Below are 25,821 nucleotides of genomic sequence, written 5' to 3' on the forward strand. Positions count from 1 at the left end.
TGGTTCTGTTCCTGTATAATTTGTATTCATCATTCTCCAGTACATTTTGTGGTGCATACTTGTATGTGGGAACGTGTTGTTTTATAAAATTATGTTGTATGGCAAGTTGTTGATGTATTATTTTTGATACATTGTCATGTCTTCTGGTGTATTCTGTATTTGCTAGTATTGTACATCTGCTTGTGATGTGATGTGATGTACTGTTTCTATTTGTTGTTTGCAAAATCTGCATTTATCTGTTGTGGTATTGGGATCTTTAATAATATGCTTGCTGTAATATCTGGTGTTTGTTTCATCCTGTATTGCAATCATGAATCCTTCTGTTAACTGTATATATTGCCTTTTCTTAGCCATGTGTTGGATGCGTCTTGATCGATGTGTGGCTGTGTTAGATGATACGGGTGCTTGCCATGTAGTGTTTTCTTTTCCAATTTACTTTCTTCGTATCTGTTGATGTTATGTGATCTAAAGGGTTGTAAAAGTGGTTATGAAATTGCAATGGTGTAGCCGATGTATTTATATGAGTGATCGCTTTGTGTATTTTGCTAGTTTCTGCTCGTTCTATAAAGAATTTTCTTAAATTGTCTACCTGTCCATAAAGTACGTCTTTTATGTCGATAAATCCCCTTTGTCCTTCCTTTCTGCTTAATGTGAATCTTTCTGTTGTTGAATGTATGTGATGTATTCTATATTTGTAGTATTGTGATCGTGTAAGTGTATTGAGTGCTTCTAGGTCTATGTTACTCCATTTCACTACTCCAAATGAGTACATCAATATTGGTATAGGATAAGTATTTATAGCTTTGGTCTTGTTTCTTGCTGTCAATTCTGTTTTCAGTATTTTTGTTAGTCTTTGTCTATATTTTTCTTTTAGTTCTTCTTTACTATTTGTATTATCTATTCCTATTTTTTGTCTGTATCCTAGATATTTATAGGCATCTGTTTTATCCATCACTTCTTTGCAGTCACTGTGGTTACCCAATATGTTTAGTGTGTTTTCCCTTGACTATGCTTTTTTCTTACATTTGTCTGTTCCGAAAGCCATATTGATATCATTGCTGAATACTTCTTTTATCTTTAGTAATTGGTTGAGTTGTTGATTTGTTGCTGCCAGAAGTTTTAGATCATCCATGTATAGCAAATGTGTGATTTTGTGTTGGTATGTTCCAGTAATATTATATCCATAATTTGTATTATTTAACATATTGGTTACTGGGTTCAGAGAAAGGCAGAACCAGAAAGGACTTAATGAGTCTCCTTGGTATATTCCATGCTTAATCTGTATTGGCCTGGATGTGATATTATTTGAATTTGTTTGGATATTAAGTGTGGTTTTCCAATTTAGGAACTGTATCAATTTAGGATCTACTTTGTATATTTCCAATATTTGTAGTAACCATGAGTGGGGTACGCTATCAAAAGCTTTTTGGTAGTCAATGTATGCGTAGTGTAGCGACCTTTGTTTAGTTTTAGCTTGATATGTCACCTCTGTATCTATTATCAGTTGCTCTTTACATCCTCGTGCTCCTTTGCAGCAGCCTTTCTGTTCTTCATTTATAATTTTGTTCTGTGTTGTACGTGTCATTAATTTCTGTGTGATGACTGAAGTTAATATTTTGTGTATTGTTGGTAGGCATGATATGTGGCGATATTTTGCTGGGTTTGCTGTGTCTGCTTGATTTTAGGTTTCAGATAAGTTATTCATTGTGTAAGTGCATCAGGGATTATGTATGGGTCTGCAATGTAACTGTTAAATAATTTAGTTAGATGTGAATGTTTGGAGGTGAACTACTTTAGCCAGAAATTTGCTATTTTATCTTTTGCAGGGGCTTTCCAATTGTGCATAGAATTAATTGCTAGGATGACTTCATGTTGCAAAATTATCACTTCAGGCATTTGTGGTATCATCTTGTATGTGTCTGTTTCTGCTTGTATCTACCGTGCATGCCTGTTATGTTGTACCTGGTTTGACCATTTGTTGCTCCAAAAGTGTTCCATGTCTGTTATGTTTGGTGGATTGTCTATTTTAATGTGTGTTATCTATTGTCTGGTAAAATTTCTTTTGGTTTATGTTGAGTGTTTGGTTTTGTTTCCTTCTATTTTCACTTTTTTTTGTATCTTCTAAGTCATTTGGCAAAAGCTTGTAATTTCTGCTTCTTTTCATCTAATTGTTCTACCGCTTGTTGTTGTGAGATTTTACCTAACCTTTTTTGTTTTTTGTCTGATATTTCATTTCTTATAAATTTGTTAGCAGTCCACTTTCTTTTCTCAGTTTTTCTATTCTGACCTGTAGCCTGTGTTGCCATGCTGGTTTTGTGGGATTCTTCCGTGTGTTCATTGGTTCTTATCCCTGCCTAGTGTGTATATTTAGTTTAGTGAGTGCTCCTATATAAACCAGAAGTTTTCACTCTTCCATAGTTGTATTTTCATTTACTTTGTTGTGAATGATTGTGTTGATAGTTGTTATTGTTGTATCGACTTATTATTATTATTATTTCTTTCCTTTCTCAGATGTTATGTCTGGTTAAAAATGGAATGTGACACGGACCTTGATCAAGCATGGCTTCCTTTTAACTGTGCGGTATACGTTACATTGCATTTAGGAACTTTCAGGTAATTGAACATGTATCAATAATTACAGAAGAGGAAACTACAGCCGTAATTTTTCCCGAGGGCATGCAGCTTTACTGTATTGTTAAATGATGATGGCGTCCTCTTAGGTAAAATATTCTGGAGGTAAAATAGTCCCCCATTCAGATCTCCAGGCGGAGACTACTCAGGAGTACGTTGTTATCAGGAGAAAGAAAACTGGTGTGCTATGGATCGGAGCTTGGAATGTCAGATCCCTTAATTGAGCAGGTAGGTTAGAAAATTTAAAAAGGGAAATGGATTCAGGAGGATGTAGGTTGCAATAGGTACTGGGAGATGAAGAAGCTTGCACAGGATAGAGTAGCATGGAGAGCTGCATCAAATCAGTCTCAGGACTGAAGACCACAACAACAAATATATACATTTGGATGTAGCTGCATTGCATTGATGTACTGGTGGATATTGTGTGGTATGACTCCTGCAGTTGATAGTATAATTGGTACAAAGTCAACTTTATCCTGATGCCACATGTCCTTGGCTTCCTTATTATTATTATCATTATTATTAAATCTAAATATGTGAGTTAGCTAAGTCCTACTCACCATCTTTTACACATTATAATAACAGAAATTATTCTACGTAATAGGAGGAGTTGCCAAGAACAAAATTTTTCAGTTTGTTTTCAAGTTTTATTTCGCTATCTGTCGAACATTTTAGGTCACTGGGTCAGTTACCAAAACAGTTACTGCAGCGTTGTGCACGTCTTTTTGTGGAGCAATGAATGTAATTTTTTCTTCTGTGATTGTAATTATGCACATCATTGTACATACTGAGCTGCAGTGGATAATTTACAACAAGCTTCTTTTGTGTGTGTAATTTTCTGCCACCGCTTTGTGAGTAGATTTTTTTATCTATCCATTTACATTATATAACAACGCAAACAATCAATTATTGGCAAAATTATTTAATTGGTGTGTGCATGTTTTGGGGTCTTATGGACACCCGGTGGTGAGGTTATCAGTGCCCTGAGATCTATTAAAGCAAATGACTGTGGATAAGAACTAAAACTGTCGTACACACGTGCACTCAAAATGACCACACAATCTCTCTATCACACAGGCACTGTCACATGCACTAAAACCAATGAGGAGGGAAGATAGCTAATCAAGAAAGTAAAACAGAGGGAAAACAAAACACAGAAGAGCTACAAGAACAACACAGGGAAATGTGACTGGCTGGCCACTTACAAAAAACTTGAGTGAGCCAGCCACCCTGTTGACACATTAAAACCATCTCCCCAAAATCTTGTTAAAAACCTGGGACAAATCACAAAACTATAAAATGCGAACCATATTCATTTGATCATTACATAAAATAAACTGCAGGTCCACCAGCAAATCCACTGCAGTCCGCTGGTCAGCAAATAAAATGCAGTTCAATAAGATGTGGCATGTCATAGGGCTGTGGCTGATGCGACGACGAGTAAGAAGGATCTTGTTCCATTGACGTGGCTGGGAGGAAGTACGCCATGTCCGAGTTGTGGGCTTGACAACACGGAGCTTGTTGGTCAGCTGCAGCCACTTGTCTTCCCATCGGCACAGGACTTTATACTTCAACAGCGAGGCGAGAGTATGCACGGGCATAGCACACCGAAAGACATGACAGTCACAACCTTGGATAGATAAAAAAATCTACACACAAAGCGGCGGCACACACATAAAAGGCAGTTATAAATGGCAAGCTTTCGGAGCCAGTAGTTCCTTTTTCAGGCATAAGGGTTGAAGGGGAAGAAAAAGGTGTGAAGGAAAAGGACTGGAGAGCTCTAGGAAAAGGGGTAGATTTCCGGAAAGTCACCCAGAACCACAGGTCAGGGGAGGCTTACCATACAGGATGAGAAGGAAAGACTGGTTGTGGGGACTACATCAGATGAGATTTGAAAACCCGAGAGCTTAAAGGTGGAAGACAGGGTAATAAGCAGACAAGAGTGAAAAGCTAAGCGCATTGTACGTAAGAGAGGTGGGGCACAGTGAAAAATATACAGGAAAGACAGTGAAAGATGTAGAAAACAAGTGGAGTGAAGCAAAGAGTAGTTACAGTGAAGAAACTAATGTAAGGCAGTACCAATCTTGGTACTGCTGATCTCTCTACAAAACAGCTTCGGAGCACAACATTGGCGACTCATTATTATCCTGGTCTGGACTGTGTTAATCGGCCACTTCGATAGGGCCATGACTTCCTAAAACCATGCCCTGAAATGAGATCCATTCTAGCTGAAATTTTGCACACCACACCTAGAATAGCTTTCCGTCACCCTCCCAATCTCCATGTGTGCAAATTACCCTGTCTTCCACCTTTAAGCACTCAGGTTTTCAAATCTCGTCCGATGCAATCCCCAACAATCAGTCTTTCCTTCTTATCCTGTACGGTAAGTCTCCCCTGACCTGCGGTTGTGGATGACTTTTCTGAAATCTACCACATTTCCTAGACCTCTCCAGTCCTTTACCTTCACCCCTTTTCCTTCCCCTTCAACCCTTCTGCCTGAAGGATGAGCCACTGTCTCTGAAAGCTTGCCAATTACAACCGCCTTTTATGTGTGTATTCTGCCGCCATTTACATTATATTGTCAATAACAGATTATTTTCATTGTTATATACGCTTCACAAAGAAATAGGTGTATTGTGAAGCAGTAGTCAGAATGCGCAACTCCTTAACAGATGTCTACAAGATGACTGTGGATGGGCACCACATATTATTCTCACAGCATGTTTTTGAGCAACAGATACTTTCTTAAATATGAATTGGCCCAGAACATTATTCCATATGACATTATTGAATGAAAATATGTCAACCTAATAATCTGTGTCTGCCAAAGGTTTGCAATGTGGCTGAACTAAGTTGTTTTAGGAGTTCCAAAATGTGCTTCTTCCCAGTCATGTGGCACCCCTAGATGTGGAGAACTGAAGATGTCTTTTTAAAATAGAGGTTGACACCATATTCAGAAAAATCAGTCAATAATACTTTTAAGACTGTTGTTTACCATTTCTTCTGTTGCTGTCTGTATGCTTAGATTGTTTACAATACTAGTATTATTGGCTAGAAGAGGAGGAGGAGGAGGAGGAAATTAGTGTTTAACGTCCCATCGACAACGAGGTCATTAGAGACGGAGCACAAGCTCGGATTAGGGAAGGAAATCGGCCGTGCCCTTTCAAAGGAACCATCCCGGCATTTTCCTTAAGTGATGTAGGGAAATCACAAAAAACCTAAATCAGGATGGCCAGACGTGGGATTGAACTGTCATCCTCCCGAATGCGAGTCCAGTGTCCTAACCACTGCGCCACCTCGCTCAGTCGGCTTGAAGAATTAACTGTGCTAGTTGTATATTAGATGGAAGATTATTTCCGTGTATGAGGAACACTAGCAGACCTGAGACGGAGCCTCGGGGAACCCATATACGATTTATCCCAAGTCAGACTTACATATCTGGACTACATTGGTTGGATTACCAAATACAACTTTCTGCATTCTTTTGGCTAGATATGACCTTATCCATTGGTTGGATATACCATTAATTCTATAAAACTTCAGTTTATCTTGGAAAATACTACAATTCATGCAGCCAAATGCCTTAGATAGGTCACAGCAAATACCAAACCAGCACTATTTTGTTATTTAATGCCTGCAAAATTTGATGAGTGAACATGTGAATGGCATTCTCCGTAGAGCAACTCTTCTGTAACACAAACTGTGATTTGCTGAGGATATTATTGTTGCTCAGGTGAGATACTATTCTAGAATACATCATCTTCTCAAAAATTTTGGAAAATGCCAGAGGTTAAACTGCTCGATAGCTACTGACATCTATCACCTTTCTTAAAGACAACAGCATACTTCAGTCTCTCTGCAAAAATGCTACAAGTCAGTGACCCACTACATATTTCAGATACGACAGGGCTTTTTATATGGGAACAGATCTTTAGTACTCTACTGAAAACACCACCAAAACCAGGTGAGCTTTTATTTTTGATAGAGTATATATTTATTTCAGGAGAAGTTGGCAATACATTCAGATGACTACATTTTATGTGGCTTGTTTTTTCAACATACTGCTGTGATTTTTCTCTTGAACTATTTGTCCCTATACTTTCTACTACATTTACACAATTATTATTAAATATATTTGTAACCTGAAACACATCATTTATAACCTTCCATTTAGTTCAACAGTGGTATTATCCTGTTCTGTGGCTGTTGTTCTGTCATTTGTTTCACTACCCTATGGTGACCAGACATCCCACATTTTACAGGATAGTCTCGTGTTTAGCTTAAGTATCCCGTTGTCCCGACAAAATATGTATTGGATGCACATTGTCCCAGTTTTCATTATATTATGAAATAGCTCGATTTTAAGTAACGTGCAGCATAACCAAATGATGAGCAAATGTGATCATACCCAAAGAATAAAGGAAATACAATCTTGGATTAAACCAAACTGAACTACTTCTATCATTTTCAGTTTCCTTAAGTCTCAAGACAACAGCTGCAAGAATTTGTAGCTCACTACTGTGTTTGTGCTAGCTGTAACTTGCCCTAATGCTACTGCAGAATGTGTGTTCTCAATAACAAATGGTTTATGAATTGAGGAAAAGAACAGGGTTTAGCGTCAAAGCCATTATGAAAATGATTATAACTAAGACTCATTTTCAGGACACTTCTCGGTTTGATTTTTATAAAATTCTATTTGAAAACATCAAACTCCTGAATGACATACATTCTCCTGCAAAATATAACAAAAAAGATTTTTCAGAAACTTCCAGGCCAACTGAGAGTAAATAATGTAAAGGTATTTTGATAAATAGGCAACTGAAACCACACTTCTAGCCCTGCTTGTCACTATTGATGCCACCTCCCTTTATACTAACATTCCTAAATCCCATGGCCTTACTGCTACTGAACACTTCCTTTCCCAATGCCCGATGGATTCCAAACCAACAACCACTTTCCTAGTTGTGATGATCAACTATATCCTCACCCACAGCTACTTCTCCTTTGAAGGCATTACCTGCAAACAAATTCGGGGTACGGCTATGGGTACCCACATGGCACCATCCTATGCCAACCTATTCATGGGCTATCTAGAAGAATCCTTCTTTAAAAACCCAGGATCCTAAACCCTCACCTGCTTCAGACTCAATGATGACATTTTGCTATCTGGATTGAGGGTAAGGGCACCTTATCCACATTCCACCCACGCACCAGTACCCCAACAGCTTCTCCCCTATTTGCTTCACCTGGTCCTACTCAACCCAACGAGCCACCTTCCTAGATGTTGATATCCACCTCAAAGATCGCTACATCAGTACCTCTGTCCATATCAAACCTACTAATCACCAGCAATATCTCCACTTCGACAGCTGCCACCCGTTCCATACCAAGAAGTCCCTTCCATACAGCGCAGCCATCTTTGGTCGTCACATCTGCAGAGATGAGTGGTCCCTCTTGAAATATACCAAAGGTCTTACTGAAGCCTTCTAAGACCATAATTATCCTCCCAACGTTGTACAAAAACAAATCTCCCGTGCCTTATGTTTCCAGTCTCCCACCACCTCCCAAAGTTCCACTGTCCAGTCACAAAAGAGCATTCCCCTCATAACTCAGTACCAACCAGAACTGGAGCAACCAAATTATATTCTCCGCCAGGGTTTCAACTACCTTTCACCGTGCTTTGAAATGAGATATGTCCTGCCCACTATCATTCCCACACAACATACCCATCCACCTTACACAAACTCTGCTCCCAATGCCTTACCTCATGGCTCATACCACAAAATAGACATAGATGTAAGATGTATCCCATACATCCTTCCACCACCACTTACTCCACTCGAATCACAGAGATTGCCTATCCCATCAAAGACAGGGCTACCAGTGAAAGCAGTCATGTGATCTACAAGCTAAGCTGCAACCACTGTGCTTCATTCTATGTGGGCATGGCAACCAACAAGCTGTCTGTCCACATGAATGGCCACCAACAAACTGTGGCCAAGAAACAAGTGGACCACCTTGTTGCTGAACATGCTGCCAAACATGACATCCTTCATTTCAATGACTGCTTCACAGCCTGTGCCATATGGATCCTTCACACCAACTGCGCAGGTGATAACTCTCTGCAATACATCCTACGTTCCCTTAACACTTGCAAGCTAACATCTCAAAGATGCCCGGGCTCACATGCGGTTCCTCTTCGTCGAAATGTCTCTCCTTTTGATAATAAAGGTATTTTGTATAAATTTTAAGAAATTGGTATGATGATCTATATAGTTGTAGCATAAATCAAGTAGTTTAACACAAATCTTAACAAAACTTTCCACAAAATGTCAGCTCATTTCAACTTGTAATTTGGGTCCCATATTTAGATTCTGGAAATCTGGTCTCCCTAAACAATACTCCATATAGTCTTAAGTTTGTTGTCGAAATTACTTAGTTCTGAAATTATGTGCACGTACACTGATTTTGTAATAACTTTTTTTAGTAATTTTGAGAAATTTTTGTAGTGTGCAACTACTGCAGGATCTCTCTATTTGTTCTTGCCAGCAGACACAGTTCCCTTTTAGTTTCACAAAATACTTCAATCCTTCTAGTGATACAAGGTTTTTCTACACAGCTGTTTAATGCCCTTTATGATTATCTTATATAGAACACTATTTTCAAATAGTGATATGAATTTAGATTACATTTGATGTTAGAATGTGACTCATAATAAATTTCATCTCAGGTCATCTCTTGTAAAGAATTCTTTTTTTTTTAAAAAAAAAAAAAATCTGTCTTGGAGTCACTAATTATTCTAACTGATTTCCATTGAGGAGTAACAATATTGTAAGGCACTATGTTATTTACTTTAACTAATTGTTCATCATTATCAGACAGAGCATTTGTTAATGGGTAAGCTCCACCAAAGAAAAATTTATCAATTAGGGTGATGATAAAGATACTATTCTATTCTATTTCTACTGGCTCTATCCACGCTTATTGCAAAGTTAATTTCTGAGATCAAATTGTAGGGCACAATTTAGGTTTCCAGATCATTTTTCCAATCAGAATCCTTTCGAAAAGGTACACTGAAATCACCACAGACTATTAACTGGTTGCTGTTGACTGATGGATAACATAGTATGGGATTCAGATTCCTAAAAACAGTTCAAAATTTCCAGTTGGAGATTTGCATACAGTTACAATTAAAAGTGAACTGGTTTTCAGTTTTAATTAACAAGCATGCATTTCTACATGCTGATCACTAAAAGTTTCAATGTTTCGAAACTTGTATTCTGTTTTATATATGCAACAACTCCTCCTTTTCCCATACTAGTTCTGCATGAGTAAGATACTAGAGTGTAATCTTTTCTATGTAACTTATCTAATCCTCTGGTTTTTGTTGCTCAGATAGGCACAGGATGTCTGCAATAATAGCAGGGTCATTCCACGCCAAGGGGACCAGGGGTCCCCTCTCAACCATCTCCAAATTTAATGAAATTTGGTGTGGAGGTTCTATATGGTCTTTGGTGGCTACATACGAAATCTCAGTTCAATATCTTCAGTGGTTGAATTCTTAGAGGATTTTAAAGAGAGGCTACTCACCTCCGCATCATGTACGAGGGTGCAAATGTGCCAACTTCGCTAGGCTTTTTTAAAAGTTCTAGCAAATATTTGGTCATTTGCTTTATTATATACAAACAACTTTTCATGCTAAATCACACCGTGGTGAAAATTAGGGATTTAGCCATACCTAAATATAGATACAAGCCTCTACAGTGGCTAAAAATTCATAGCACTATTCTGAGAGCCATGGTTTGACCAACCACTGCTACTTTTCATATGTGCCAATCACGCCAGAACTTCAGATGGCTATTCCTACATATGATGTCAATATATCAATCAAATTTAATTAGCACTGGATATGCAAAAGATATGCATCTGCAAAGTTGGCCAAAATTTTCTAATTGCAATTTTAGGGTACTTTTGAGGGGCTAGATCTCAACTGTGCCTCCTTCAATCCTCTTTTTCTTGCTGCAGCTGGAAAAGGCATGCTTTAAGCTGTCAAAGAAATATTATTTAATTTCTGGATCTTTCAGTTTCACGAGTAAGAATATGTTTCAAAAGTTATTATTTTAGCACTTGGAGAAGATTGAAAAGTCAAATATTTTGCTCATTAAGTCCCATAATTAATAATTTTTTTGAGTGTACAGCTCAGTTTCAAACATTAATTTAACACATGACATAAAAACAAGTGAAATAAAAAATACAGCAAATTTGTAGAACAAAAATACTAAAGAGTCAGTTCCAATTTTGGTTAAGCACTTCTACAATTTTGTCAATGACCGAATGTGGATAACTATCATCCTGGCGATGATATGTTGATCATGAATCTAGCAGGTATCTTTAGCAGTCAGCCAGTGGAAGGAACGAGCATGACCGTGTGGGTGCATAAAGCTGATGAGGACGTCTTGTTGTTCATGTGAAACCTCACATTTTCAACCCACCAAAATTCGCCATACATACAAGTAACATACTGTCCTGGTTGTAAACTTGGAATTTAGACTGCTGGAATTTCTTCATCTGTTTCGAAGGCATTAACTGTGAATGCTGTAGCATCATTGGAAACTCTGCTTACAATTAATAGATTTTCTCTTGTTCCAGATACTGTATGCCCAATGGTAAACCTTGTTTATTAATCTGGGTGTATTTTTTCCATTTCTTCTTTTGGTACACTAAAAAGCTTTACACCTGGAATACTATCATCACAGAACTTGAATAAATCATATGGAGTCAATATTTTGTTATCTAAGGCCCTCTGAAGACTAGTACAGGCTGTACGTCCTTTTTCTGTTCCCCCAGTGTCGTCACAAGGCAATTTACCGTGGCTTGTTTCAAAAAAATTCCATTTGGCAGTGATGCCAAAATCCTTTTTGTACAGGCATAAATTGATGGAATTTTTGAAATTCTTATACTGAGCAGCTGAATCATCACTAAAGTAATAAATGTTCTTAATATTTTCAGTCTTTGTCTTTAAATATTTTATCAACTTTATTTGAAAGAAATGGAAAGCAATGGTATTATGAGAGAACAGCTGCTGACCATACAAATGCTAATATTCTGACATTCTTTGCCATCGAAATAGACATCAGATGAATGAAATGTGGCCTGACTATTCTTCCAATGGAATCCTTGCACGGTATCCTGAACAACCAATGAATAACTCTCGGCAAAATCTATCAATATATTTAATTCATTTTCTGCAAGATTTCTTTTTAGCTGCTTAAGACATGAATTTTGGTGTTCTGACACAAAGTGGCGGCTTCTTAAACTGGTAATTTTCAAAATTAATGCCTCCATGAAATCTTCAAAAGTTCTCTGCCAAGTCTCCAATGTGTCTCTGCCAACACGGACCCACTGCTTGTATACCATTGTATATTGTATAGTCTTTAAAAGAGTCTACAAGAAAAGCCTCTAGTCGCATTTTTCCTGAACATTCCTCACAATATTGGAGCATACATTTTTTTAAAATTCCAAACTGCATACAGTTTTTTTCATCAAATCTTTGTAGTCATCTTGAACAGATGTTGCTGAAGCCAACATTAATTTGATATTTTGATGAATTGCACATACACATACTGAATGTGATCCAGAAGCACCAGCTGTACTACACCATTTCAACCTGAGCTCCCAAAATTTTGATAAGCTTAGTTCATTTCCATATTGCTTACAATAAGCAATGAACATTTCTTTAAGGTTACAAAGGAGCAAGTGTTTCTCCTGAATCTTACCCCATTTATTCTTACTGCAACACAATTCTTTTTGCCTGGGCATAAACGAGAAAACTCATTATCTTGAAAGAAAGTGAGGACCTTTTGTTTTGTTTCATCAATGAGTTTTCCCCCTTTTTGGTTTGCAGGCATTGCCAAAATCACATGTTTCATCTTTAGTTTCCTAGCCTTCTTCACCATCTTAGTTGAAACAGCAAATTATTTTAGCCATTTTTCTGTAGTGTAACTATTTGAGGTCAGGATCAAAATTTGAACTTTACTGCTATTGCCTGAAGCCTGAAGTTTAAGGTTAAGTTGTTCAGTTAAGATGTCCACACCTTTACATTTATGGCACTCTTCCATTTGTATCTGAGCAATAGCTACATGGCTCACACCAGCAGCTGCGGCAATTACCTTAGCAATGCTGCCTTGGGCTTTCAGACATTTGCACTTTACGTATCCCATTGAATCCCTTTCGCTGATCTGTTGAAGCCTTAGAAGTGACTCTCCAAGTGACAATAATGAAGTGTTAGCAGTAAAGCAAGCATCAACAACACCCATGTCTTCAGTGGATGGCGATTCTTGATTATCCTGGTGGGATGATTCTTTTTTGGCGTTTCATGTCTATATTTGGTACAAATTTTCTGACCAGATTTAAAAATTTCATTAGTTAGTAACTTCAACCTATGAGGCATTGCAGTGTTTACAAGTGTTCTATGTTTTTCTTTACCAAATTGGTTGCAGAAATTCTGCAGGAATTGAAATTTTGTCATCAACAAGGCACTCTGGTATGAAAAAATTTGGGCATCTTCAGTAAAACCAAGCCCAGATCTACTTTGAAAAAGCTCCTTGCCAATTGGTGACATTTCCTTAACTGATTGTAGTTCCCCTTTGCCATAATAAAATGGTGATGACTTCAGACAATATTCAGTGTTGTTTTTATATAACATATACAAATTAGGCTATAAAACATATTGTTTTTGTGCTTACCTTCAGCTACAACAATGATTGCTGATTATTCAAACACTCAGTACTCAAAACTAAGATTATACAGTGTCAAACTCAAAGATTACACCACACAAAAGAGTGACACTGTGAAAATTTCCAATAATGAAAGCAGCAATTGAAAGTGGTGATTCAGCAATGTATATTACTGCTGTGAGGGTAGATTCTTAAAAAAACTGTCACTGCTTTAAATTACCAATGGAAACCAATGACAATGCATTGTAAGGTTAAAACCTTCTAAAGCAACATAGCATTCCAGTATGATGATCTAGATTTTATAATCTTTGGGGCACTTTGTGAGGTTTTATTATATTTATATTCTACACTGTAAAATCGTGTAAAAACACTTCTTATTAGCGTAGTTACTTTCCCTAAACCACATGAAAATCTTAACACTATTAAAAGACATTACAATTACACATTTTTTGATTTACAGCTTCAAACTGTATAATTTTTGTATTTATCAGTGATCCATTTTCCCTACTTTTGATAAGTATTCTTACTCATCAGTAGGCAAGATCCAGAAATTAAACAGTATAGCTTTAAAGGCTTATAGGATGCTCTATCCACCTGTGGCAAGAAAAAAAATATATATATTGAAGAAGACACAGTTGAGATATTGCCCCCCAGACCACAAAAAAAAAGAGGAAAAAAAACACCCAAAATTTGCGATTAGAAAATTTTGACCGACTTCTCAGATGCATATCCTTATATCTGGGCATCCAGTGCTAAGTAAATCTGATTGATATATAGACATCATCGGGAGGAATAGCCATCTACAGTTCGGTGTCACCAGAAGCATCCAATACCACCTGTCAGCTTTGACCCATGACGTAAGTCTGTCGTGGTGTGTGATGTCACGATGGCGCGAAGTTCAGTTTGCAAGTGCCGCATGTTTGTAGATGTCTTGTTGTGCTGTCGGTGGTGCTCTCTGGTGGCATGTCTGTAGGTTGCGGGTAAGGTTATGTTGTTGGTTTAGTGTGTACTTGTGATGTGTTTGTAGGTGGCGTGTCATTGCAGTTCGATGGTGCCCTCTGATGGGGTTTCTGGGTTGTGTGGTGTGTGTTGTATTGGGTTCATTTGAGTTGTTGACATTGTTAGCTGTTGTTGTGGTTGTAAGTGAAGATTAGTGCCATACTGTGCACTGGTTTAATTTTTTTTAATTATTGTGATGTAGTGTAGTGTGTGGTTTGTCGTGTTTGAATTTTTCAGATTACTTTTTTTATGTCGTCGTTAGGAATGGATATGACCGATAAATTGAACAGTTTTTGGCTGTGGGGAATGATGGGTGACACTGCTACATCACTCATCAAATTTTTGCAGCTCTTTGGACTACTGGCCGAGCTGGTGAAGTGCTCTGTATGTCGTGAGTATATGAAGTTAACAAAAGTTCCTGCGTCTTGGTCCAGGGACAGCTATTTGTGGAGGTGTAGGCATGACGTTTGGCGCTCCATTCGCTGGGGAACCTGGTTTCAGAAGTCTAGGTTGGGCATGCGTGAAATTGTGTTGATGAGTTACCATTTTTGTTATCGTACAAAGAGGGAGTTAGTGGGGTTGATTCAAGATTATGTAGAACAGGGGAGTACGGTAGTTTCTGATGGGTTTGTGTCTTATAGTGGGTTGGGTCGGGAGGGTTACAATCATTTAGTTGTTAATCACAACATAGAGTTAAAAAAGTATGAGATTGGTGCCTGTACAAATACTATAGAGGGATTTTTTTTTGGGGGGGGGGGGGGGGGCTGTTAAATATGTAATAGGGAAGCGGAAGAGGTGCTCTTCCAACCTTCAGGCTCATTTATATGAGTACTGTTGGCAGAAGAGTGTACTGTATTTTTAGGGTTTTCTTAAGGGCTGCTAGTAAGATGTACAGGCCCAGGGTTGTGAGTTAGTGAGATTTGGGGGGGGGGGGGGGGTTTGGTTAGGTTTGGGGAGGAAGGTTGTGGATTTTTGTTTTTGTTGTGGAGGATTCACTTTGTTGTACTTTTTTTTTAGTTGTAGGCTCTGTAATTTTTTTTTTTTAGGGGGGAGGGGTGTGAGTGTAAGGGGAAGTTTGTTTGTAGTTTATTCTGTTTGTGTGGGGGGGGGGAGGAGGGTTGAGAGGGGACGGGGGCTGTGTGTGATTATGGTGCCCGATCTAGTAAGCAGCGCCGATGCTTTCTTGTGGTGAGTTTTCGTTTTCTTTTCTTCATGTTTTTATCTCGTTAGATGATATGTGGATCATGCATTGGGGGGGGGGGGGGGGGTTGCTGGTATTGATGAATTGGTTTTGTGTGTTTTTGTTGACACTGTGAGGTTAAGGGAAGTGTTCGATTTCTGATTTGGTGTTTTTTTGTAGTTTTTGAGATAGTGATGATTGTGGAAGGGGTTGTAGGTTTTGGGGTTTATGAACTTGTATCGGTAGTTTCCATTGACCTATATAGGTCAAGGGAAGTGTTCGATTCCATTGGATATTGTTTCTAGTTGATTTTGCGAATGTTGTGGTCGGTTCACTTCAACGGTTTTGTCATTTGGTTTAGTGGTGTATGTTTATTATGAGTTTGTCCCCAACCAACCCTCCCCCCCCCCCCCCCAATTTCCCGTTAGTTTCATTTTATTATAGGAGGAATACGTGTTTGATGGTTTTTCGATCTATTTTCGGGTTTGTTGTCATGTTTACGTAATGACGTCATAGTCGCGATATGGGAGTTGTTGTGAATGGTCATTTCCACCATATTGGTGACGCCATTGGTCAAAGCAAACGGATGGAATCGGACGTTTCCGTTAACCCGAAGTTCAGGCATGATTGGCTAAAACCATGGCTCTCAGAATAGCATGATGAATTTTTTTAGCCACTTTAGAGGCTTGTAGCTAAATTTGTTGTTGTTGTTGTGGTGGTGGTCTTCAGTCCTGAGAATGGTTTGATGCAGCATTCCATGCTACTCTATCCTGTGCAAGCTTCTTCATCTCCCAGTACTTACTGCAACCTACATCCTTCTGAATCTGCTTAGTGTATTCATCTCTTGGTCTCCCTCTATGATATTTACCCTCCGCGCTGTCCTCCAATACTAAATTGGCGATCCCTTGATGCCTCAGAAAATTTCGTACCAACCAATCTCTTCTTCTTGTCAAGTTGTGCCCAAACTACTCTTCTCCCAAATTCTATTCAATACCTCCTCATTAGTTACATGATCTATTCATCTAATCTTTAGCATTTTTCTGTAGCACCAATTTTCGAAAGCTTCTAATCTCTTTTTGTTCAAATTATTTATTGTCCATGTTTCATTTCCATACATGTCTACACTCCATACAAATACTTTCAGAAATGACTTCCTGTCATTTAAATCTATACTCGATGTTAACAAATTTCCCTTCTTCAGAAATGCTTTCCTTGCCATTGCTAAATTTAAGTATGGCTAAATCCCTAATTTTTGCCATGGTGTGATTCACCATAAAAATTTTCTATGTATATCAAAGCAAATGACCGAATGTTTGCTATGTTGTTGTTGTTGTTGTCTTCAGTCCTGAGACTGGTTTGATGCAGCTCTCCATGCTACTCTATCCTGTGCAAGCTGCTTCATCTCCCAGTACCTACTGCAACCTACATCCTTCTGAATCTGCTTAGTGTACTCATCTCTCGGTCTCCCTCTACGATTTTTACCCTCCACGCTGCCCTCCAATGCTAAATTTGTGATCCCTTGATGCCTCAAAACATGTCCTACCAACCGATCCCTTCTTCTAGTCAAGTTGTGCCACAAACTTCTCTTCTCCCCAATCCTATTCAATACCTCCTCATTAGTTACGTGATCTATCCACCTTATCTTCAGTATTCTTCTGTAGCACCACATTTCGAAAGCTTCTATTCTCTTCTTGTCCAAACTAGTTATCGTCCATGTTTCACTTCCATACATGGCTACACTCCAAACAAATACTTTCAGAAACGACTTCCTGATACATAAATCTATATTCGATGTTAACAAATTTCTCTTCTTCAGAAACGCTTTCCTTGCCATTGCCAGTCTACATTTTATATCCTCTCTACTTCGACCATCATCAGTTATTTTACTTCCTAAATAGCAAAACTCCTTTACTACTCTAAGCATCTCATTTCCTAATCTAATGCCCTCAGCATCACCCGATTTAATTTGACTACATTCCATTATCCTCGTTTTGCTTTTGTTGATGTTCATCTTATATCCTCCTTTCAAGACACTGTCCATTCCGTTCAACTGCTCTTCCAAGTCCTTTGCTGTCTCTGACAGAATTACAATGTCATCGGCGAACCTCAAAGTTTTTACTTCGTCTCCATGAATTTTAATACCTACTCCAAATTTTTCTTTTGTTTCCTTTACTGCTTGCTCAATATACAGATTGAATAGCATCGGGGAAAGGCAACAACCCTGTCTCACTCCTTTCCCAACCACTGCTTCCCTTTCATGCCCCTCGACTCTTATGACTGCCATCTGGTTTCTGTACAAATTATAAATAGCCTTTCGCTCCCTGTATTTTACCCCTGCCACCTTTAGAATTTGAAAAAGGGTATTCCAGTCAACATTGTCAAAAGCTTTCTCTAAGTCTACAAATGCTAGAAACGTAGGTTTGCCTTTTCTTAATCTTTCTTCTAAGATAAGTCGTAAGGTCAGTATTGCCTCGCGTGTTCCAACATTTCGACGGAATCCAAACTGATCCTCCCCGAGGTCTGCATCTACCAGTTTCTCCATTCGTCTGTAAAGAATTCGCGTTAGTATTTTGCAGCCGTGGCTTATTAAACTGATAGTTCGGTAATTTTCACATCTGTCAGCACCTGCTTTCTTTGGGATTGGAATTATTATATTCTTCTTGAAGTCTGAGGGTATTTCGCCTGTCTCATACATCTTGCTCACCAGCTGGTAGAGTTTTGTCAGGACTGGTTGTCCCAAGGCCGTCAGTAGTTCTAATGGAATGTTGTCTACTCCGGGGGCCTTGTTTCGACTCAGGTCTTTCAGTGCTCTGTCAAACTCTTCACGCAGTATCGTATCTCCCATTTCGTCTTCATCTACATCTACATCCTCTTCCATTTCCATAATATTGTCCTCAAGTTCATCGCCCTTGTATAAACCTTCTATATACTCCTTCCACCTTTCTGCCTTCCCTTCTTTGCTTAGAACTGGGCTGCCATCTGAGCTCTTGATATTCATACACGTGGTTGTCTTCTCTCCAAAGGTCTCTTTAATTTTCCTGTAGGCAGTATCTATCTTACCCCTAGTGAGATAAGCTTCTACATCCTTACATTTGTCCTCTAGCCATCCCTGTTTAGCCATTTTGCACTTCCTGTCGATCTCATTTTTGAGACGTTTGTATTTCTTTTTGCCTGCTTCATTTACTGCATTTTTATATTTTCTCCTTTCATCAATTAAATTCAATATTTCTTCTGTTACCCAAGGATTTCTAGCAGCCCTCGTCTTTGTACCTACTTTATCCTCTGCTGCCTTCACTACTACATCCCTCAGAGCTACCCATTCTTCTTCTACTGTATTTCTTTCCCCTGTTCCTGTCAATTGTTCCCTTATGCTCTCTCTGAACCTCTGTACAACCTCTGGTTCTTTCAGTTTATCCAGGTCCCATCTCCTTAATTTCCCACATTTTTGCAGTTTCTTCAGTTTTAATCTACAGGTCATAACCAATAGATTGTGGTCAGAGTCCACATCTGCCCCTGGAAATGTCTTACAATTTAAAACCTGGTTCCTAAATCTCTGTCTTACCATTATATAACCTATCTGATACCTTTTAGTATCTCCAGGGTTCTTCCACGTATACAACCTTCTTTCATGATTCTTAAACCAAGTGTTAGCTATGATTAAGTTGTGCTCTGTGCAAAATTCTACTAGGCGGCTTCCTCTTTCATTTCTTAGCCCCAATCCATATTCACCTACTATGTTTCCTTCTCTCCCTTTTCCTACACTCGAATTCCAGTCACCCATTACTATTAAATTTTCGTCTCCCTTCACTATCTGAATAATTTCTTTTATTTCATTGTACATTTCTTCAATTTCTTCATCATCTGCAGAGCTAGTTGGCATATAAACTTGTACTACTGTAGTAGGTGTGGGCTTCGTATCTATCTTGGCCACAATAATGCGTTCACTATGCTGTTTGTAGTAGCTTACCCGCATTCCTATTTTCCTATTCATTATTAAACCTACTCCTGCATTACCCCTATTTGATTTTGTGTTTATAACCCTGTAGTCACCTGACCAGAAGTCTTGTTCCTCCTGCCACCGAACTTCACTAATTCCCACTATATCTAACTTTAACCTATCCATTTCCCTTTTTAAATTTTCTAACCTACCTGCCCGATTAAGTGATCTGACATTCCACGCTCCGATCCGTAGAACGCCAGTTTTCTTTCTCCTGATAACGACATCCTCCTGAGTAGTCCCCGCCCGGAGATCCGAATGGGGGACTATTTTACCTCCGGAATATTTTACCCAAGAGGATGCCATCATCATTTAATCATACAGTAAAGCTGCATGTCCTCGGGAAAAATTACGGCTGTAGTTTCCCCTTGCTTTCAGCCGTTCGCAGTACCAGTACAGCAAGGCCGTTTTGGTTAATGTTGCAAGGCCAGATCAGTCAATCATCCAGACTGTTGCCCCTGCAACTACTGAAAAGGCTGCTGCCCCTCTTCAGGAACCACACGTTTGTCTGGCCTCTCAACAGATACCCCTCCGTTGTGGTTGCACCTACGGTACGGCCATCTGTATCGCTGAGGCACGCAAGCCTCCCCACCAACGGCAAGGTCCATGGTTCATGGGGTTCATGCTATAACTTTTAAAAAAGCCTAGCAAAGTTGGCACATTTGCACCTTCATACATGATATGGAGGTGAGTAGCCTCTCTTTAAAATCCCCTACGAATTCAACTACTTAAGTTACTTGTCTGAAACTTGGTATATAACCATCAAAGACCATGTAGATAGAACCACACCAAATTTCATTAGGTTTGCAGATGGTCGAATGGGGCCATTTTTTAATATTGGTCCCTTTGACTTAGAATGACCCAGAATTCACCATTTGTTTTTTATTTAAGGAACTTTTCATGAATTTGTGGTACATTACCTGACTTTCCAATGGCCGGATAATAACGTCTTCTGCAGTGAATGGGTTACCAAACATGGAATAATTATCATGTATTGGTGGTGGTGGTCTTGGGGCACGTCCTCTTCGAATGTTTTCATCTGTGTATTGGCTGATGTACTGGACCGGTGGTAATGGCAGTGAACTGACTTGGGCCGTTTCCGATGCCATGGTAGGTTATTTACTGCAAAACAATACATGTATTCGCTGAATATGGATAGCTTAAGAGACAGAAAATTATGGTGTAAAAGAATCATCGATACACTGATGTTAACTTATCCGTCAGACACCTAACTGTTCTCCCCCTGGGTCGACAATTTATTACATTTGAATGAGTGTCTTCTGTGAGACTGTCCTCCCAAGATATATACAATTTTAACGATCTGCTGCGGTATTACGAAACGTGATTTTCTGTATGCAAATACTAAGTGTGAGTTTTCACTTGCTTCTATGCGGAGCAGGTATCAGTATCACGAGGTCTACGCTGAATGTTGTTCATTCGTACAATTATAATTTCACAATAAATCATTAGTAACTTCGTGTTAAGCGGCACAACTATTACACACCACGAGTACAAAGGTTTATATATTTATAAAAGCAATATCAGAAATCGCAAGAACTGACCTTTTCTCGTGAGCTGATTCTAAACGAAAAGCCATGCATTTTCGTTGCAGTGTTTACTATAACAAACAATTGACTGTTTCAAAACATGCTTCAGCACGTAAACTGCAGACAACAATTGTTTTGAAGACTGCTTTAGTCGACTGTGAACTTGGATAATAATTGTGAACTTGTGCCATTTCCATTTCACGAAGGGTTTTGATATGTTTTTCAAACTGTTAAAATAAAATGAAATAAACATTCTTGAATCGATGGTGCATAGCATGCCAATGGCTTGTATAGGTCGTGCATTCGGGTTACGCTGTACGTATATTTCCGACTTCCTCGTACGAAGTTGAATGAAAATATTGTAGTCGTATGCTGGATGGAAGTTTGAATGAGAAATCTGAAAAAGCAAATTTTTGCTGGAGTAATTTAATGATGTAGAGTTTCGTGAAATCTAGTACAGCTGGGTTTCCTGTATAAGAAAAAGTGATGTAAGTTAAATGACAATCAAACCTGTTTATATGCGGTTGAAATGTCAAAACACGTTGTCCCATATTTTGACATCTATATGTCCATATGATATGATGTTCCTTCTCAGTGTGTATGATAAAACCCAAAAGAATTATTGCATAGTGAAAAATTACGCAAAAGCAATGGAACTATTGCCTCCAAAAGATTTTGAAATGTTATCTCATAGCTTAGAGCAACTTTTCTAAGAAATGACCGAAGATGCAGCATATTTGAGAAGTTATCTGTCAAAATAAACTATAAACCTAAATACATATGTACGAAAAAAAAAAACATTTGGGGAAATAATGTGCCATTGTGTTCACTTGAAGAAACTGTATCGTTTTGAACAAATACATAACATATTTTGACAAATTGTTAAGAACCATTCGCATAAATACTTATAGCAAGATTTTTGAGCAAATTTTCAGTGAGAAACACCCATAAATTGTACTGATAAATGGCACCGTTTACCTACCTTGGGTAGTTGCTTACTCATTAACGTTAATCATGATCTTTGCAGAATCGTGAGAGAAAACCTAATGTTATCCTTTATTTCACATATATTCCCATGGTTTTTAGGAGTTATTCTTTGTTCAAGGAACGGTACCATTTCAGTAGGCCTACTTATCTGTCTAACTGTATTCAGATGCACATTTCCAAATTTTGTAGCTAGTAACCATTGAGTTGTGGAACATTCACAGATTTGTTTGGTGCTTCTACATGGTGGTCAAACTATGGCAGGAAAAGATGGTGCAGATGAAGTAGTTAAACAAGGTTTAATGATAAAACGATCTCAAAATAAAAAGAGATTCACACCAGTGAATTACAAGCAGCGATGGTTCGTCCTCACAAGGCGTTTTTTGATATATTACGACAGTGATGGCGAGGTGAGTACCTTTTACTTTGTTTCATTGTACTGTTACTATAACATAGCAACTAAAATTATGAAATGTGATTTCTCATTGTATAGCACGTTCAGATGCACCCACGAAGTAATCTTACAGTTAGAGAAGAGTTGACATTTACATTATGACCTTCACCTATTTCTTCTCATTTCAGTATTTGTATAAACAAAACTAAATGCTTCTCTTGATTCTGTGTGCTATTTTGTAAAGAAATTTCTTAGAAACAGAAGCTCTGTGTATGTTTTCGGGAATGTTCAATTATATTTTACCAAGATGCCTTGTAACACAACTAAATACTTGTACCTCTGTTGAGTTTGCCTATTGTGTCAAGATAGTGACTTGGCACAATCCATTGAAAGAAACTTCATCTACAATGATGAAAATATTTCCGGTTTTTGTATCATCATGTTTAACGATGTTGAGAAGAATTTTATTCATCCGCTTTGAGAAGTCACAAATCCACCAAATACTTATTGGTGTAATTCAGCATTATTTCACTTCGTGATTTAAGTTGACAAGAAATGGAAACAAAACAGGATAGATGAATGTTCCAATCAGTTCTAAGATTATCACCTGCAACCTGTGAACATTATAATAATACTGATGTATGGGTGTCATGTATTTTCATGTACTCAAATCACGAGGTATTCCCCCTGTTTAATTCTTACATTACTTAAAAGATACGTGGTGTAGACATTATTGTCAGTGGTGTTGTGATACAGCGGAAGTCACTAAAATTGAACAAAGCTCCAGGGTTCGACTGTGCCATTATCAGATTCTGTACCAGATTTGTGGCTAAGTATGCCCCTCTTTTAACCATAATCTACCACAGATCTGTGGTAGATTATGGGTGGGGAGGAGAAAATGTGCCAATGATTGGGAGAACGCATGGCTCACACTAGTCTATAAGAAAGGTAGCAGAAATCATCCACAAAACTACCCTCTAGTATTCCAATGTCCAGTTGTTGTAAAATCTTAGAACATATTCTGAGATCAAACATAATGAGGCATCACAAACAGAAGAGGTCCACCATTCTGAGCAGCATGGATTCCAATAATATCAATCATGTGTAACATGACTTGCATTGTTCCCTCTTAACATCTTGAAAGTAATGGAACAAGGAAGTCAGGTAGCTGTAGTGTCTTGATTTCTGAAAGGGTTTGACTTGCTATCACATCTACACTTATTATTGAAAGTTCGATTGTGTGGGATATCAAGCAGAATTTGTGGCTGGATTGCGGATTTGTTGTCTTAGATGGAAAGTCATCAACAGATATATCTACATCTACATCCATACTCCGCAAGCCACCTGACAGTGTGTGACGGAGGGTACCCTGAGTACAATTGGTTCTCCCTTCTATTCCAGTCTCGTATTGTTCGTGGAAAGAAGGATTGTCGGTATGCTTCTGTGTGGGCTCTAATCTCTCTGATTTTATCCTCATGGTTTCTTCGCGAGATATACGTAGGAGGGAGCAATATACTGCTTGACTCTTCGGTGAAGGTATGTTCTCGAAACTTTAACAAAAGCCCGAACCGAGCTACTGAGCGTCTCTCCTGCAGAGTCTTCCACTGGAGTTTATCTATCATCTCTGTAATGCTTTTGCGATTACTAAATGATCCTGTAATGAAGCGCACTGCTCTCCGTTGGATCTTCTCTATCTCTTCTATCAACCCTATCTGGTACGGATCCCACACTGTTGAGCAGTATTCAAGCAGTGGGCGAACAAGCGTACTGTAACCTACTTCCTTTGTTTTCGGATTGCATTTCCTTAGGATTCTTCCAATGAATCTCAGTCTGGCATCTGCCTTACTGACGATCAACTTTATATGATCATTCCATTTTAAATCACTCCTAATGCGTACTCCCAGATAATTTTTGGAATTAACTGCTTCCAGTTTCTGTCCTGCTACAGCGTAGCTGAATGATAAGGGGTCTTTCTTTCTATGTATTCGCAGCACATTACACTTGTCTACATTGAGATTCAATTGCCATTCCCTGCACCATGCGTCAATTCGCTGCAGATCCTCCTGCATTTCAGTAAAATTTTCCATTGTTACAACCTCTCGATATATCACAGCATCATCCGCAAAAAGCCTCAGTGAACTTCCGATGCCATCCACAAGGTCGTTTATGTATATTGTGAATAGCAACGGCCCTATGACACTCCCCTGCGGCACACCTGAAATCACTCTTACTTCGGAAGACTTCTCTCCATTGAGAATGAGATGCTGCGTTCTGTTATCTAGGAACTCCTCAATCCAATCACACAATTGGTCTGATAGTTCGTATGCTCTTACTTTGTTCATTAAACGACTGTGGGGAACTGTGTCAAACGCCTTGTGGAAGTCAAGAAACACGGCATCTACCTGTGAACCCGTGTCTATGGCCCTCTGAGTCTCGTGGACGAATAGCGTGAGCTGGGTTCACACGACCGTCTTTTTCGAAACCCATGCTGATTTCTACAGAGTAGATTTCTAGTCTCCAGAAAAGTCATTATACTCGAACATAATACGTGTTCCAAAATTCAACAACTGATCGACATTAGAGATATAGGTCTATAGTTGTGCACATCTGTTCAACGTCCCTTCTTGAAAACGGGGATGACCTGTGCCCTTTTCCAATCCTTGGAACGCTACACTCTTCTAGAGACCTACTGTACACCGCTGCAAGAAGGGGGGCAAGTTCCTTCGCGTACTCTGTGTGAAATCGAACTGGTATCCCATCAGGTCTAGCGGCCTTTCCTCTTTTGAGCGATTTTAATTGTTTCTCTATCCCTCTGTCGTCTATTTCAATATCTACCATTTTGTCATCTGTGCGATAATCTAGAGAAGGAACTACAGTGCAGTCTGTGAAACAGCTTTGGAAGAAGACATTTAGTATTTTGTCCTTTAGTCTGTCATCCTCTGTTTCAGTACCATTTTGGTTACAGAGTGTTTGGACATTTTGTTTTGATCCACCTACCGCTTTGAAATAGGACCAAAATTTCTTAGGATTTTCTGCCAAGTCAGTACATAGAACTTTACTTTTGAATTCATTGAACACCTCTCAAATAGCCCTCCTCACACTACATTTTGCTTCGCGTAATTTTTGTTTGTCTGCAAGGCTTTGGCTATGTTTATGTTTGCTGTGAAGTTCCCTTTGCTTCCGCAGCTGTTTCCTAACTCGGTTGTTGTACCACGGTGGCTCTTTTCCATCTCTTACGATCTTGCTTGGCACATACTCATCTAACGCATATTGTACGATGGTTTTGAACGTTATCCACTGATCCTCAACACTATCTGTACTTGAGACAAAACTTTTGTGTTGAGCCATCAAGT

General features: G+C 38.7%; 2 protein-coding genes across 3 annotated transcripts in view; one reads left to right on the forward strand and one right to left on the reverse strand.

Moving 5' to 3' along the window:
* The window catches only part of LOC126281660 (mediator of RNA polymerase II transcription subunit 7), a 41,887-nt gene extending 20,665 nt beyond the window's left edge, over positions 1-21,222 (reverse strand). Inside the window, exons 1-2 of the mRNA XM_049980807.1 lie at positions 21,106-21,222; positions 20,464-20,665 (exon numbers count right to left, since the gene is read on the reverse strand). Of these exons, the coding sequence (XP_049836764.1) occupies positions 20,464-20,652 (189 nt within the window). The 5' untranslated portion in view covers positions 20,653-20,665; positions 21,106-21,222. The remainder of the gene's footprint in view (positions 1-20,463; positions 20,666-21,105) is intronic.
* Positions 21,223-21,307: 85 nt separating this feature from the next.
* The window catches only part of LOC126281657 (tyrosine-protein kinase Btk29A), a 790,079-nt gene continuing 785,565 nt past the window's right edge, over positions 21,308-25,821 (forward strand). The window contains exons 1-2 of one of the 2 annotated variants that reach the window (XM_049980798.1): positions 21,308-21,578; positions 22,299-22,484. In XM_049980798.1, the coding sequence (XP_049836755.1) occupies positions 22,332-22,484 (153 nt within the window). In that variant the 5' untranslated portion in view covers positions 21,308-21,578; positions 22,299-22,331. The remainder of the gene's footprint in view (positions 21,579-22,298; positions 22,485-25,821) is intronic. The other variant, XM_049980797.1, reaches the window with a different exon arrangement.

Source organism: Schistocerca gregaria, chromosome 7 (assembly GCF_023897955.1).
Source record: "Schistocerca gregaria isolate iqSchGreg1 chromosome 7, iqSchGreg1.2, whole genome shotgun sequence".
Classification (NCBI taxonomy): domain Eukaryota; kingdom Metazoa; phylum Arthropoda; class Insecta; order Orthoptera; family Acrididae; genus Schistocerca; species Schistocerca gregaria.